Here is a 17,755-nt window from a genome sequence, read left to right on the forward strand (position 1 = left end):
TTTCAAAATTGTTTCCATATCTTACTTGTTTTTCAAAAGTTAGATGTTTACGATTCCAAGGCATGATTCTCTTCCCAATAACTCGTAAATGTTTTTTCCAAAGTGTCTGTATTCTACCAAAACAGAGGTTTATGATTTTGTAAGATTTTATGACAATAACGATGGATATGTTTTACAATGACATTGATGATGTCAATGATGAGAATGTTTCTATGATGACTATCATTAGAATGATTTCATGTTTAAAGGTACTTAGTATGATTATTGCTTTGATTTTCCAAAAATAGCTTCTGAAACGTTCATAGAAGGTTTTGTACTTCAAACGCTCATAACTTTCTTATACTAAATCGGATCGACCCGAAACTTGTTTCTGAGTCTTCGGGTATCGGTTTATGTACGATGTTATTCGTTGCTAGTCTCATCTTATAATAATTGTTCCTTCAAGGTGAGACAAAGTGACCATGGTTATTCCATAATGTAATCGGAGGTTACCGACCTTACGTCACTCCGATGGATACATGACTTTCTTTGGGCTCTCATGCATGCTGCTTATATGATATATGTATATGACACATGGACCTGATATATGTATATGTATATGGAGAATATGGGGAAAAGGGACATATGTGGCGCTATAGACGCATTGCGACCTGGTCAGTTGGTGTAACTTATCATCCCGGACGCGGGATGCCCGGACGCGGGACATATGTGGGGGAGCCGACGTTTTCGGCGCTATGATATGTTCTATTTTCTATATATGCACAAGAAAGGTTTTTCAAAGAAAGCTAAGCATGCATGACATCCGCCCCAAAAAGGCCCTCATATGTACAGGTTACTCTTTTACCCCATGATATGCTCTATATCTCCATTCTGTTATTGTTCATAATTACATCTCTTACTATGTTACTATTCATGCCTTACATACTCAGTACATTGCTCGTACTGACCCCCTTTCTTCGAGGGCTGCGTTTCATGCCGCGCAGGTACACCCAGATAAGTAGAAGCTATTATAGAAGATGTTCCCGCGGAGTTGGCAAGCTCCATTTGCCCTGGAATGTTACCGGGTCAGAGTACTATGCTATGATGTCTTGTTCGAAGTTAGAGACTTTGCAGACAGAGTCGTGGGTATAGAATGTCGGCATTGTAATCGGCTCCACCAGCCGATGTGTTATTCTGTTTCATGTTACGAGTATCATGTGATGATAGATTTTATTTGAATTGAGTACAATGAAAGGAAAATTTTTGAAAGCTTTACTATGTTTTTCACTTCTTATTGATGTAAGAGTCTAAAGAAATTAAGCATGTAATAAGAGTCAGCGGGTTCGCTCGGCTCCGAATGTGGGGTCGGGTGCCCATCACACCATAGTAAGGTCGGGGTGTGACAATATCAAATAGAAAGAATTAACTCTCTATCACACAAAGATGTTCATATGCACACAAGTAGTACCATAAGCTTGCCCTTCATGTATTTCTCCACTAATGTAGACACACTTGGCTTAAAATCAATTAGGACTTAATGGGTTGTAATGTAGGCTTTTGGTTAAGGTAGGGACATAATTCGGAAATAGTGACTCAAAACCTCCCTAAGCACTACAATTTTTAACAATGAAAGCACACTTCGTTTAAAACTTCTCCACCCTTTTCTTCATCTTTTCATTTCGCCACCTAGTCTTCCCATTATTCACAACTCTTTATTCTTCCTTTCCTTTTTCTTCATTCTTTTTGTTGTTGTTGTTTTTTTTTTCTTCAAAATTTTAAGGAAGACCGCTATTTTTTTATTTTTTTATTTTCACCTTTCAAGCAACTTTCACATCACATTTTACCAACCCCCAAACTTAGGTTTTTAGCCTATATTTGCACTTCCAAAACACTTAGGAAGGTAGGATGCCAAAAGATAGGTCAATGAAGAACAAAAGGGTAAAGCTTGTAACATGATTGCCAAAGAAAAGGTTAAAGGCTCAAAAGGGATTGACTAGGGAAAATATAGAAGGGTAGGAAATTAAGGGGCACAAAAACGATCCAAGGAAGGCCTAATGTCATTTTCCAAACCAAGTTAATCTAGAATTTCGCCTTAAAACACATTCCGGGCAAGTTCTAGACCACAAGTTATGCAAAAGAACTCACAAATAAACCTCACTGCACATGGCACATGAAAATTCAAGTAGAATATGTATCCAAGAACCAATTGAAACAAATGAACCCAAAAAGTCACTCATAGCCTAAAGAGACTAATTAGTGAAAGTAAGAGTCAGAAATTGAGTCTAAAAGTCACAACAAGAATTCTTAGTTCAATCGTTTTTCTTTTTCAAAAATCAAGAATTCATATGCCAAGGTTTAAATGTGTTGGTACCAAGTAAGCCAAAATTGTTCAAGGAGCAAAAATCACATCCCAATACCATTCCTATAACTAAACTACAAAAAACTAAAGAAGATAGTAATAAAAAAAAATCATACTAATATAAATGTCATTAAAAAAATACCAAAATAAAATCAATCTACCAAATTATCATCCATCATGACATATCACACCCTATCACAAAAATATCTATCAAAATGAAGCCTCCCCCAACTTACAATGTTGCATTGTCCTCAATGTAAACTAAAAAGTGAAAACCAAAGTTAATAGAGGCTCCCTATTAGCACATTCTCTTGTTTTCTTTTGCTTGTCATGATCAAACTATCACAAGAAAATTCATCCATACAATTACGAATAATTCACTATTCTGCCCATAACCACAGTAGTAGGACGCAATTTTCATAAAGGACACAAAATATTCAATGCTCCTAATCTCGCCTAGACCACCCTACACTTACTTCTACGCATCTTCTAATAGCGCTCGGTTACTCAGACTTCACGGGCGAATGAAATCACCTCTCAGACAATTCATCAAACACCTTACATGCAACATTTTAAACAAGCTTTTTGATACACTTAGTTACTTGAATCACCCTCCCAATTTAATGGGAATTATAGTTCAATCAATCATACTTCATCCCAATCATCCAACAACACCAAAATTTCACAATTTGTGACCTCAAAATTCGACATCAATTGACCCATAAAAAAGAAACAAAAATTCACCTAGAAAAGAAATTGAGGGGAGAGAGAGAAAAAGGAAATCTAGAGAAGAGAGGGTGTAGAAACTTACCTGATTGTTGGCGTGTTTGAGGATGTACAGAGATGGTGGCAGACTGGTGCGAGGAACAGGGGAGTCGGCTGGAATGTTTTACCAATTGGAAAGAGAAGCACAGTCTTGGGAAATAAGGGAAGAGTTGGGACATAGGCATTGAAGTGTTAAAGTGTACACTTACCTGGGCATGGGAATGCAAACCTGTGTGATGTGTGGAAATAAGATGAGGCATGTTGTGGTTTTGGTTTAAAGTAGCAATTTTTACTAGGCTCAAGATAAAGAACAGACCACCTGAAGAAAGCTTTGTACAATTTATTGCACTGTGTCACTTTTTTTTTCCAGTTTGAACTGTGTCACTCCAACTCCTCAAATCATGAACAATTTAATTCCAGAATTTGTGAAACTTGGTAGAATGATCAAAATATATATATATATATATATATATATATATATATATATATATATATATATATATATATATATATATATATATATATATATATATATTTTCCCTCCACTTGGAGGATATGAATTTTCGCCCCAACTTTGAATCAAGATCATGATAACGCTCATGGGGCGGTAGAAAAACAAGGAGACCAACTCTCAAATGTCGTATTTTGCACTTCTTGGCCTTTAAGTTAGGCATGTCATTTTGTCTTCTCGGCATAGCAAACTTCAAAATAAAAACGCTTTGATCTTCGTCTCCAAAATTCTCCATAGGCTCGATTAGTTCAACTTTCATAACACCCACCAAGCACAACGTTGAAAAATGGTTAGAATGAGGTCTAACGCGCTCAAATTCCAAACTTGCATGAATTTTGACATCCTCACCCAAAAATGAAATAGAGTCTTCCAAAACCATTTCATGAACTTTTTTATACAACTCTAGTATCATTTCTTCAATCTCGACATCATTCACTATTTTTGGATTGGTCGGTTGGCAATTCACCATTAGCTCATAAAAATCAATGTTGACCTCTTCTTCATTAGAAACCAACTCAAAACTACAATCCATGGCCCTTTGATATTGAACATCAAATGCCTCAATCTTTGCATTCAATTCGGCCTCCAATTTCCGAATAGCAATTTCAAGTAGCTCCACTTCTTGACTTTGCTCAACATGCATTTTTAGAAATTCTTCCATCATCCGTGAGAAGCCTTCACGGTGATCCCCATAGACTTCAAGTTGTTGAGCTTGATTCATTAGCCATTCTTGGCTCAAATTTTTCACTTTGTCAAGTTTTTCTTCATTGTGAGAGTCGTCGAAAGCTTGTAAAAATTCTTCCATCGTGAGAAACACATTTTGGATAGTTTCATCATCTCCATGTTGAACTTCTTCCCACAATTTGATCAAGACTTTCCCATATTCTTCATTCCTCCCCACTATGCTTTTCAAAATTTCCTCAACTTCTTCTTTTCGAGAATTGGAGATTTCTTCTTCAAGATTTTGCTCTTCTTCAAGTTGAACCGCTTCTTCACTTTCACAACTTTTGTTGTGGTCACAAGAATTGTTAGGTCATCTTTCAAATTTGAAATCTCTTCTTCAACCAATTCATTTTAAGGAGTAGACACTTCCATGACAATTGAGGAATTGACATCCTCAAATGAATCATTCATTCTTTTCATAGCTTCTCCATTTTCTAAAATGTATTGTTGGATTAGCTTTCACTCTTCCTCCATTTTAGCTTCCCGATCTAAGTATGTTTGGAGCATTGCCGTGATGCCTTCAAATCCGGCACTTTGTCCTTCACTTGCCGTGTTATTGTCCCTATTAAACTCAAAAGCACAACTAGCATTTTCGGTAGAGCAACTTGGGAGAGGGGAAGAAAAATAATTGGGACAATCACCCCAATGTCCACCTTGACCACAACATATATCACAAATATTCCCATCATAGAATTGAGACGGTGCACACATCTCTCTCCCAGGAGCATTTTCACAATCTTGCCAAAAATGGGGTCCTCCACAATATGGACATGGGTCATCAAAATATGGGTTGCAACCATCAAACCCGTTTTCATTCCAAGATGCCAAGTGATAAAAGTACAAAAATAAATAACCAAAAAAAAAAAAACTAACACAAAGAAACACGAAAAATCACAAACACGTATTCACAAATTTGGACCAAAGAAAGCAAGCTTAAATCCCAAACTAACCTAAATACGCCAAATTGTTCCCCGACAACGGCGCCATTTTTGATAACGTCCAAATCCACCATATTAATTAGAATCAGCACAGTCATATGCAAATATACTTTACCCAACTATGAGTCGGGATCGATCCCACAGAGAATAATATATAGGCGATTAGGAAAAGTAGGAATTATCACCAACAATAGTTATGCCAAACACTTAAAGGTTATTTAGAGAGAAAATTATAACTAATTGTGAAAACGTAAACTAACCTAGAAAGCAAATAAAACGATCAATGGCCATAAGAATGGATACAAAGGAAACTACCCTCGAGTAACAATCTAATGTATTTCATGATCTACAAATAATGGTGAGTTTATATTACTTAGCCTCGGATAATAACTCTAAATCAGCTTCTTCCGAAGACTAACTAGACTACCTAATTGAATATCCCTAAAGCAATTAGGAGCATTAAGAACACCCGAATATGACTACAAGTGGTGTCACCTATCCCTAGGTCGATTTCCATTAGATGAGGGTTAACGCCCCAAATTCTTATTAATTATTCTTTCTCAATCCCGAGTTTGCCTCTTCCGAGTTTAAACCGAAATAAATGGCCGAGTCCTAGGATAAGCAATTCCCTTAAGAAACATTAAAGAAAAATAATAATTAAAACAACATTAACTCACTTCATTAAGAATAAAAATCATTCAATACATAAGCAAAACAAGAGTTTCAATCCAAACTTTAACAATGTATACTCCCATAAACAAGGTTCAAGTATAGAAATGAAATACTACACACTTATATATTCAATACATAGCAAAGAATTGAAGAAATGAGTAAAGGGTTAAAAATATTCTCATCAAAACTTCAATCCCCAAGTGTGGGTGTTGGAACCCTAGCTCTCCAAGACTTATGTTTTATGCCAAAGATGAAAAATAATGTCTTCAAGCTTGATTTTGTAGTCCCAAAATTTTCCCACTCAAAATTAGACCAAAACAACCCCTGATTTTCGTTTTTTGCAAATCTGGCCTGTTTTTGCAAAACTGTCCAATTTGGCCTCTTTTTGACTTTATTTGCACTTGGTTCTGATCACTTCTAAATCACATCAAAACCTGTAAAATAGATGTAAACGATATTAAATGCACTATTTTCTCAATTAAACATAGCAAAAATATAAGATTAAAGAAGAGATAAGTTGGTAAAATACCAACTTATCACTGCCTCGCATGGTTCTTCCGTTAAATCGAGTTTTACTACCATAGCTTCGTCGTTTGACTCATGACTAGAGGATTGGAATCTTAGGCTTGGCTCCTCGACTTCAACGGTTATCAGAGCCTCCGCTCCATATACCAAGGAAATTGGCGTCTCACCGGTGCTTGACTCGATGTAGTTCTGTACGCCTATAGTACCTCCGGAAAAATTTCTTTCCACCTGCCTTTGGATTCATCCAACCGTTTCCTCAAGTTCTGAATGACAGTCTTGTTCATTGATTCTGCTTGTCCGTTTTCACTCAGATGATACGGAGTGGACATTATCTTTTTGATCTTCAGGCCCTCGAGAAAGTTATTGACTTTGTTACCCACGAATTGTCGGCTATTATCACAGGTGATATCAGTTGGGATACCGAACTGGCATATGATGTGATCCCATATGAAATTGATAACCTCCTTTTCACATATCTTTTCAAAGGCCTGCACTTCAACTCATTTAGAAAACTAGTCAGTCATAAACAAAATGAAACGAGTCTTACCTGGTGCCGAAGGTAAAGGGCCAACAATGTACATTCCCCATTTCATGAATGGCCACGGGGACAATACTGGATGAAGCAATTCTCCCAGTTGATGGATCATAGGAGCGTGTCTTTGACACCGATCACACTTTCAAACGAAATTTTTCGCGTCATTCTCCATATGATCCCAGTAATAACTGGCTCGAATCAATCTTCAAACTAACGATTCAGCCCCAGAGTGATAGCCACAGGTTCCTTCATGGACTTCGCGCATTGCGTAGTTCGTCTCTCCAGGCCCCAAACACCTGGCTAAACGACCATAAAATGAACGCCGATATAATTTCCCTTCGATCAAGTTGTATCTTACTGCTTTAGTCCTAAGAGCTCGCGACTCCTTAGGGTCCACTGGTAATTTTCCCTCCACCAGATAATCTATGAACTTGTTCCGCCAATCCCAAGTTAAACTTGTCATGTTAACTTCGGTGTGGCTGCTTTCGTCGGCGGAGTTCATTAATTGGACCACAGTCCCCGAGTTAAATTCCTCGATTCCGACCGAAGAGCCCAGGTTTGCCAATGCATCTGCCTCAGTGTTTTGGTTCCCTCGGCATATGCTGCATAGTCCATTCTTTGAATTGGTGTAAAACTACCTGTATCTTCTCCACGTATTTTTGCATCCGATCATTCTTCACATCGAACACCCCGTTAACTTAATTCACGACGAAGAGTAAGTCACATTTTACCTCGATGATTTCTGTCCCCAAACTTCTGGCCAGCTCCAAACCTGCAATCATAGCCTCATACTCAGCTTCATTGTTAGGTAATTTTAGAGTTCTTATGGATTGCCGAATGATATCCCCCACAGGGGCTTTAAGTACGATATCGAGTGCAGTCCCTTTTACATTAGTGGCTCCATCCGTATATAAGAACCAATTCCTCGAGGTTAAAAGAAGTTCTTTCTCTACCTTAGGCACCATTGTGGGGGTAAAATCTTCCACGAAGTCCGCCAACATTTGAGACTTTATAGCCGTTCAGGGCTTATATTCGATGTCATATCTGCTGACTTCGACTGCCCATTTTGCCAACCTATAGGATAATTCAAGTTTATGCATTACTTTTTTTAATGGGTATGTCATTACCACGCAAATAGGGTGACATTGAAAATAAGGTTTTAACTTTCTAGACGCGCTTAATAAAGCTAGGGCCAGTTTTTCTAGGTGGGGGTAGCGTTTCTCCGCATCCCACAAAGTTCTACTGACATAATAAATCGAAAATTGCGTACCTTCTTCTTCTCGAACCAGCACTCCACTTACCGCGACTTCGGACACTGCCAGATATAAGTACAACTGCTAGTCTGCCTTTGGTGTATGCAACAGAGGCGGGCCCGATAAATACCTTTTCAATTCTTGTAGGGCCAGCTGACACTTTGGAGTCTATACGAAGTCATTTTTCTTTATGAGCAACGAGAAAAATCGGTGGCTTTTATCTGAAGACCGAGAAACAAATCTGCTTAATGTCGCGATCCTTCTGGTCAGTCTCTGCACCCCTTTTACATTCTCGAATACCCGGATGTCCTCGATGGCCTTGATCTTATCCGGGTTAATTTCGTTACCTCGATTTGACACCATGAAACCCAGGAACTTACCCGAACCTAGTTCGAAGGTGCACTTCTTCGGGTTCAGCTTCATATTGTGCTTGCGTAGTATGTCGAAGGTCTCCTGCGAATGCTGTTTCCAGGGACTTAACTAGCATATCATCAATATAAATGGTACTATGCAAAACAATCGGCATCGATGAATTTATGTTTGACCTTGGCCATCGATCTTCTCTTCTGCTTAACCGAGGCAATTTTTCGATCAAGGCTCAGCCGGTGAGCGATCACTTCGGGTGGAATACCTGTCATGTCTAAATGGTACCATGCAAAACAATCGACATTAGCTTAAATAAATTTAATTAATTTACTCCTGAGCTTCGAGGATAACCTTGTGCCCAGGTATACCTTTCTATCCGGTAGATGGACGAACAAAATGATTTGCTCGAGTTCTTCCACCATTGATTTTGTGGCATCCGAATCATCGGGTATTACAAATTATCTAGGAACTCCAAAGTCGTCCTCTTCTATGTCCATTTCCCCTTCGAATCTGGCCAGATCCACGTCCTGTGATTTCTATTTAGCATCCTCGGGGGCTTTCTGTGACGTTTGAACAGCTTCTTCAACTACGAACATCTCCTTTGCTGCAGGTTGCTCTCCATGAATGATTTTTACCCCTTCTGAGGTTGGGAATTTTAACATCTGGTGCAAGGTCGAAGGCACCGCCCTCATAATGTGTAACCACGGTCTTCCAAGCAAGGCATTATATCTCAGTTCTCCATCAATGACATAGAACTTAATGTGCTGGATTACACCGGCTGCATTCACTAGTAGTGTAATCTCGCCTTATGTAGTTTCGCATGCCATATTGAATCCGTTTAGAACATGGGTCGTTGGTACGATCTGATCTAGCAGTCCCAACTGCTCCACTACCTTTCTTTGGATAATGTTGGCAGAGCTACCTGGATCAACCAAAATACGTTTCACATGAGTTTTATTAATAAGGATAGAGATTACCAAAGCATCATTGTGGGGTTGAATGATGCCCTCCGCATCTTCCTCACTGAAGGAGATAAATCCATCCGGTGCATAGTCCCTTGTTATTTTTTCTCGGGTGATTGAGAACTTTGTCTTCTTCATCATCAGTCCTCGGGGTGTTTCCACTCCCCTAATGATCATGTTGATCACGTGTTGGGGTTGCTCCGTTTTGTTGTTTTTGCTGGGTTCCCGATTCTTGAAATGATTCTTTGCTCCCTCACTTAAGAATTCTCGAAGATGACCATTATTTAGTAATCGTGCCACTTCGTCCATTAGTCCTTTACAATTGTCAGTTCGGTGCCTGTGTGTTCCGTGGAAATCGCATATCAGGTTCGGATCTCGTTGTAAGGGGTCTATTCGTAATGGCCTTGGCCATCTCACACCCTCGATGTGTCCGATCGCAGTTACAATGGTTGCCGAATCGACATTGAAGTTGTATTCAAATAATTTCGGACTTTCACCGGTGTCGGACCTCTCCAACAGAGCTATTTCTTAATTGTAAACCCCTGCTCCCCAAACCGCAATCGCTTTGCCTGCCACTTCTTGCTGCACTGGGACCGGGACCACTCCTTCCCTTATCCGATCTGAAGGTGGACCTTTCAGGTTGGGAGTACGGATGATGCCTATCCTTTAGTGGTTGAAATCTCATCTCTGCTACCCTTTTTGGTCTATCCGAATTTTTAATCCGATTAATCAAACCGGGTGGAAGCTCGAGTTGATCATCTTCCACCCGTATCTTGGATTCATATCTATTGTGGACATCTACCCAAGTAATAGCTCCGAACTCCAATAGGTTTTCTTTAAGCTTAAGGGAAGTGTTAGAACTTCTGGGATTAAGTCGCTTCGTGAAAGCCTGTGCTGCCCACTCGTCGGGAACCGGGGGAAGCAACATCCTCTCCTTCTGGAATCTTGTCACGAACTCTCTGAGCCGTTCGTCAGCCTTTTGGAAGATCTTAAATATGTCATCCTTTCTTGCCTACAATTTACGGGGCCCAGCATGAGCTTTTACGAAGGCATCTGTGAGCAACTCGAAGGATGGAATGGAGTGTTGGGGCAGTATGCAATACCACTGCATGGCTCCTTTAGTCAATATTTCACCAAACTTTTTCAGCATTACCGACTCAATTTCGTCATCTTCTACCGACTCAATTTCCTCATCTTCCAGGTCATTGCCCGTTATGTCACAGGTGTAGGCGGTTATATGTTCCTACGGGTCCGTTGTCCCGTCATATTTTGGGATATCGGGCATCTTAAACCTCTTTGGTATTAGTTTTGGGGTTGCGCTCAGTGGGAAAGGCCTTCGGACAATATACTTGGTCTCCGGTCCGTTCATAATTGGCGGTACACCCGGAATATGATCCACTTGGGAATTATAGTCTTCCACCTTCATTTCGTTGGAGTCGATATGTTTAGATAGTACCTCAACATTTTATTATCTCAGAAGATCCGTTAGGCACCGATCGTTCTCAATCGCTGCTTACCTCGATTTCCCTACGGACTGGCGCGGGCCTTCGGTTCGGCTCCACTACCCTAACCTCGTTGTTGTTCCTTTGGAGTTGAGAGATAGTCGTTTGGTGTTGTATCATGGTTACCTATTGTTCCTGCAATAAATCATAAATCACACGTGAGTTAATCTTGTCTCCTTCCTCTCCGTTCACCCCACGGGCAGTTCCCCTGTCGGCAGACGTATCTCCGCTGTCGTGAACAGCTACGTTCGAGTGGGCAACACTTGCGTCAACGGAAGGGTTTTCGTTCGGATCAGCTGGTGCCATAATGTTCAATGGTATTCCATTGTTGGGGTTAACGTCGTGGTTATTGTTGTTTGCGTTGTTCGACATGTCGTTGTTAACCTGAGATCAAACGTAAACGACAAAAGAACAAGTGAAAGTCGACTTGCAAACAAATCACCGCTATTATCCTTAGCCCCGCGGTGGGCGCCAAACTATTTACCCCTTAAAAAGGTAACAATTGAATTTATAAGTGGTTTAAAGGATATGCGATTTGATTTGCTGTAGAACGGAAAATAAACAATAATGAAATACAGATTGCAAATAAAAGAGTAAGAAATAGCCTTGCAATGGGATGGACAGCCCGGCCTGAGACTTGAGTTTTGCTCGGACCAAACTGTGGATGATCTTTGATAACGTCCAAATCCACTCCTCAAAGAGAAAGTGTACACGATCGTATGCAATATAATTTACCCAACTATGAGTCGGGGTCGATCCCACAGGGAACAATATACTAGGTGATTAAGAAAGTAAGGAACTTTCACTTACTAAGCTAAGCCAAACGATAGATAATATTTTGGTTTTTGGAGAAAATTATAACTAATGCGGAAATGTAAACTAACCTAGAAAGCAAGTAAATGATCAATGGCCACAAGCATGGATAATAGGAGATTACACTCAAGTAACGGTCCTATGTATTTTATGATTTTACAACTAAGAACGAGGTTATGTTAATGGATAATGATTTCTAAATTTCATTGAAAGTTTCTCAACCAAATCAATGAATTTCACTTTAAGCTTTCTCAAGCCTTAGAGTGTGATATTAAGCACAATCAATAATATCTCAAGTAACTTTCCTATCTCTAACTCAAGTTATTAGATGGGTTTTAATGACCCAAATTCTTGTTAATTAATCTTTCCCAACCTCAATCTTCCTCTCTCGAGCTCAAATCGAAATAAATGGGTGAGTCCTAGGGTTAGCAAATCCCTTTGGAAACATTCAAGAACGAGATTAATTAAAGAAACAATAACCCACTTCATTAGGAATAAAAATCATTCAATACATAAGCATAACAAGAGTTTTGATCCAACACTTGATAATGAATAATTTCATAAACAAGATTCAAGTAATGGAATAAAATACAACACCCTTAAATATGCAATACAAATCAAGGATTGAAGAAAGGGTTGAGAAATTTATCATTAACGAGCTCCAATCTTCCCCTCCAAAGGTGTGGTGTAAAACCCTAGCTCCAAAGCTTGTGTTGAATGGCCAAAGATGAAAATTATATGCCCCAAGTCTCTATTTTGTAGCTCCTCAACTTTCCCAAGTCAAAACTATGACAAAATAAACCCCAAAGTTTCAGTTTTGCAAATCTGTCCCGTTATTGCAAAACTGTCCAGTTTGGCCTCTTTTTGACTTTATTTTCACTTGGTTTCTTCCGGTAACTTCTAAATCACATAAAACTGAATAGAGCACCAATATTATACAAAAACACCCCTGCGTGCGCAACATGCGTCTCGCATGTTGTGTCGCAAGACAAACATGCGAGACGCGAAGCATGCTCAGTAGCCGCATGTTATGCTCTTGACTTCAGGCTTCCCAGATTTCAGACAAGGTTTGCGTTAACACTGTTGTCTCGCAAGTTCAACATGCGAGTCGCATGTTGATCTCGCAAATTGCGCAACCTTTAATTCTCTATTCTTCAGCGGCCTGTCATGCTATGCGGTGGAATTGTGGCTCCGCAGACATGACATGCGGCTCGCATGTTATGCAAAGTGTGTCTTTGGCCTATTTTGCTTCATTTTTCTCCGTTATGCTTTCCGAATATCTTTTCCTACAAAATGACAAAAACACACGAAAATTAACACCAAAAGTGCTTGAAGAGTTACAAAAGCTTAAGAAATTAGCATTGAATATTCTGTAATTTCACGGCACATCAACACCCCCAACTTAAAGTCTTTGCTTGTCCTCAAGCAAATCAAAACCAAAATCGCAATGAGGATCCACTTTAAGCACAAAAACATGACTTTGATTGATACAAATAGTTAGGCTACAAACATGTGAAACTTCAACCAAATAACTCCCTCATTTCAAAATACAATTTCAAGAATGCAATGGAGTTTCAAAACAATCAAGCGACAACACTCAAGCCTCAATAAGTGACTCAAAACCAATAGCTTACTAGATATGGTCATTTGACTCAACTTGGAATTTTTCAACATCACCAATATATCGTAATCCATATGCCCTCACAAGAAAGAAAGTCCCAAAATCACTATATTCACAATAACAACAACACAAGGGACATATACACAAAGTCACTCACACTCACCAAAGAAATTCTAGTGCTAACAAATATCACACCATAAGCTTGCCCTTATTTTCAATCATCACTAACTCAAGAACATTCGGTTGGAGATCACATAGGGACTTTTTAAGCTTGTAATGTAGGCTTAGGGAAGGGTAGGATAAGTATTTGGGATTCAAGTGACTACGCCGTCCTTGAACAGTATACAAAACCTTTTGTCCACTTTCCTCTTCATTTCAAAACATCACTTCTTCCTTTGCATACTAGTTTCCCCAATTATTCCAACTTCTTTTTGCGCAACCATTTTCTTGATTTCTAATTTTTTTTTTCACAAAGATACATTTTTTTTTGCACAAAAAGTTTGCAACCTTTTTGTATTTTTCAAATTTTTCTTCATTTCTTTTGACTTTTCCACAACATCAATCTTCACCACTTCTCAAGCAACACTAATACCCCCAATTTAGGCTTTTGGCCTCAAATTCACAATTTAACGTTCAAGGAGGGAAAGGTTCAAAAGAGAGAGTTTCATCAAGAAAAGTAAAGACTTGTAATGTGGCAATCAAAGAAAATGTCATAGGCTCAAATGGGGTTACTAGTGATATTATTTATGCAATGGTAGGCTAGAAAGGCTAAAGAGGCTTTTTCAAAAATCACAAAGATAGCCCAAGGTCATCTCTCCAACCAACCTAATCAAAATTAGCATTGAAAGACTAACCGGGCAAGTTCTAGATGATAAAAGTAAGCATAAGAATTATTCAACAAACACTCACCACACATGGCATATGAACTAGTCAAGATGGAGCAATTTCACTTCCTAAGCAAGAACAACTAGAGCAATATCTCATAATCCAAAGTAAACCTAACTAGTAGGTAAAGAGTCACCAAATGAGCCAAAAAGTTGTCACAAAGGTTATTCTTTCCTATGCACCTTGCTTTTTAACTTTCACAAAAACTTTGGAAGGTATTCGCATTTCAACATTTCACATGCAAGAGACTAACTCTATTAATACCAAACAAGCTAAGAGTTTCCATATTTTTCCTCAAAGGACACCTAACTACAAAGACTAATGAAAGAAGCTAAGAAAGAAAATAAAATAATAAAAGTGACTAATCCACAACATGCCAAAAGAACGAAATTTTCAGAAATTTGAGCAAGTTCCATTTGTAATGTATATCCACAGCCACACCAACAGTCACAAAATAAGCTCGGCAAGGGCACACAATCAAGCAAAACCAAAATATAATGTGCTACCACATGCCACCCCAGACTAAAAACATTGCAGTGTCCTCACTGCACAATGACAAAAGAAACGTAACAGTTTTTACAACTAGACAGTTTTTCTTTTTTTTTTGCAGAAACTGGACAGTATTGCAGAAATTGGACAGTTTTGCAAAAACTATTCAATTTTGCAAAAACTGGACAGTTGTGCTGCAATTTTCAGCAGCTACTGGTTTGGAGCTGTCCGGAAATCCGACCTGCTCAAAACAACTCCAAAAATTCTGAAACTTTGCAGATTAGTCAAAAACCATAAATTAAACTATTCTAAAAAATAAAATTTCAAAAATGATTTAAAATTTTTAAAACGATGGGTTACCTCCCACCAAGCGCTTAAGTTAACGTCGCGGCACGACAGTTACCTTTACCACTTTTCCCTCCATTTGGAAGATATGAATTTGCGCCCCAACTTTGAATCAAGATTCCGGTGATGCTCATGAGGCGGTGGTAGGAAAGCAAAGAGGTCAACTCTCGGGTGTCGCATTTTGCACTTCTTGGCCCGTAAGTGAGGCATGCCATTTTGTCTTCTTGGCATAGCAAACTTCAAAATGAAAACGCTTTTTTCTTCATCTCCAAAATTCTCCATAGGCTCGGTTAGTTCAACTTCCATATCATCAACCAAGCACAATGTTGAAAAATGGTTGGAATTTGGTCCAATGCGCTTCAATTTCAAATTCGCTTCATTTTTGACATCCTCACCCAAAAATGAACTAGAGTCTTCAAAAACCATTTCATGAACTTTTTTGTGCAACTCTAGTATCATTTCTTCAATCTCGGCATCTTGCATTATCTTTGGATTGGTCGGTTGGCAATTCACCATTAGCTCATGAAAATCAATCTTGACCTCTTCTTCATTGGAAACCAATCAATCTTGACCTCTTCTTCATTGGAAACCAACTCAAAATTACAATCCATGGCCTTTTGATATTGAGCATTACATGCTTCAATCTTTGCATTCAATTCGGCCTCCAATTTCCGGATAGCAATTTCAAGTAGCTCCACTTCTTGACTTTGCTCAACATGCATTTTTACAAATTCTTCCATCATTCGTGAAATGCCTTCACGGTGATTTCCATAGGCTTCAAGTTGTTGAGCTTGATTCATTAGCCAATCTTGGCTCAAAATTTTCATTTTGTCAAGTTTTTCTTCATTGTGAGAGTCGTTCAACTCTTGTAAAAATCCATCCATGGTGAGATACACCTTTTGGATAGTTTCATCATCTCCATGTTGAACTTCTTCCCACAATTTGGTTAAGACTTGCCCATATTTTTCATTCCTCCCCAATATGCTTTTCAAAATTTCCTCAACTTCTTCTTTTTGAGAATTGGAGATTTCTTTTTCAAGATTTTGCTCTTCTTCTTCAAGTTGAACCATTTCTTCAATTTCACAAATTTCGTTGTGGTCACAAGAATGTTCGGGCTCATCTTTTAAACTTGAAATCTCTTCTTCAACCAATTCATTTTGAGGAGTAGACACCTCCATGACAATTGAGGAATTGGCATCCTCAAATGAATCATTCACTATTTTCATAGCTTCTCCATTTTCTAAAATGGATTGTTGGACGAGCTTTCGCTCTTCCTCCATTTTAGCTTCCCGATCTAAGTATGTTTGGAGCATTGCCATGATGCGTTCAAATCCGGCACTTTGTCCTTCACTTGTCATGTTGTTATCCCTATCAAACTCAAAAGCACAACTAGCATTTTCGTTAGAACAACTTGGGGGAGGGGGAGCAAAATAATTAGGACAATCACCCCAATGTCCACCTTGACCACCACATATATCGCAAATATTCCCATCATAGAATTGAGACGGTGCACACATCTCTCTCCCGGGAGCATTTTCACAATCTTGCCAAAAGTGGGGTCCTCCACAATATAGGCATGGGTAATCAAAATATGGGTTGCAACCATCAAACCCATTTTCATTCCAAGATGCCATAGTAACACAAGTACAAAAATAAATAACAAAAAATAACAAACTAACACAAAGAAACACAAAAAAATCACAAACACATATTCACAAGTTTGGACCAAGCAAGCTTAAATCCCAAACTAACCCAAATACGCCAAATTGTTTCCCGGCAATGACGCCAAAATTGATAACGTCCAAATCCACTCCTCAAAGAGAAAGTGTACACGGTCGTATGCAATATAATTTACCCAACTATGAGTCACGGTCGATCCCACAGGGAACAATATATTAGGTGATTAAGAAAGATGGAACTTTCACTTACTAAGCTAAGCCAAACGATAGATAATATTTTGGTTTTTGGAGAAAATTATAACTAATGCGGAAATGTAAACTAACCTAGAAAGTAAGTAAAATGATCAATGGCCACAAGCATGGATAATAGGAGATTACACTCAAGTAACGATCCTATGTATTTTATGATTTTACAACTAAAAACGAGGTTATGTTAATGGATAATGATTTCTAAATTTCATTGAAAGTTTCTCAACCAAATCAATGAATTTCACTTTAAGCTTTCTCAAGCCTTAGAGTGTGATATTAAGCACAATCAATAATATCTCAAGTAACTTTCCTATCTCTAGCTCAAGTTATTAGATGGGTTTTAATGACCCAAATTCTTGTTAATTAATCTTTCTCAACCTCAATCTTCCTCTCTCGAGCTCAAATCGAAGTAAATGGGTGAGTCCTAGGGTTAGCTAATCCCTTTGGAAACATTCAAGAACGAGATTAATTAAAGAAACAATAACCCACTTCATTAGGAATAAAAATCATTCAATACATAAGCATAACAAGAGTTTTAATCCAACACTTGATAATGAATAATTTCATAAACAAGATTCAAGTAA

At 38.6% G+C, this 17,755-nt stretch overlaps 1 protein-coding gene across 1 annotated transcript; it reads right to left on the reverse strand.

The window, feature by feature from the left end:
• Positions 1–9,162: 9,162 nt before the first annotated feature.
• LOC132637469 (uncharacterized) lies at positions 9,163–9,897 on the reverse strand. Its single transcript, XM_060354549.1, has 2 exons — positions 9,520–9,897; positions 9,163–9,390 (listed from the first exon to the last, which is right to left on the reverse strand). Exons 1-2 carry the CDS (start codon positions 9,895–9,897, stop codon positions 9,163–9,165), a joined length of 606 nt encoding a protein of 201 aa, XP_060210532.1.
• Positions 9,898–17,755: the final 7,858 nt, after the last annotated feature.

Source organism: Lycium barbarum, chromosome 4 (genome assembly GCF_019175385.1).
Source record: "Lycium barbarum isolate Lr01 chromosome 4, ASM1917538v2, whole genome shotgun sequence".
In the NCBI taxonomy this organism is placed as follows: Eukaryota; Viridiplantae; Streptophyta; class Magnoliopsida; order Solanales; family Solanaceae; genus Lycium; species Lycium barbarum.

Coding starts and splice junctions, on each gene's coding strand:
- LOC132637469 (XM_060354549.1), bottom strand. CDS start 9,897: ATGGACGAAGTGGCACGATTACTAAATAATGGTCATCTTCGAGAATTC. Junction 9,391..9,519: donor CCAACATTATCCAAAGAAAG/GTAGTGGAGCAG, acceptor GGTGTAATCCAG/CACATTAAGTTCTATGTCAT.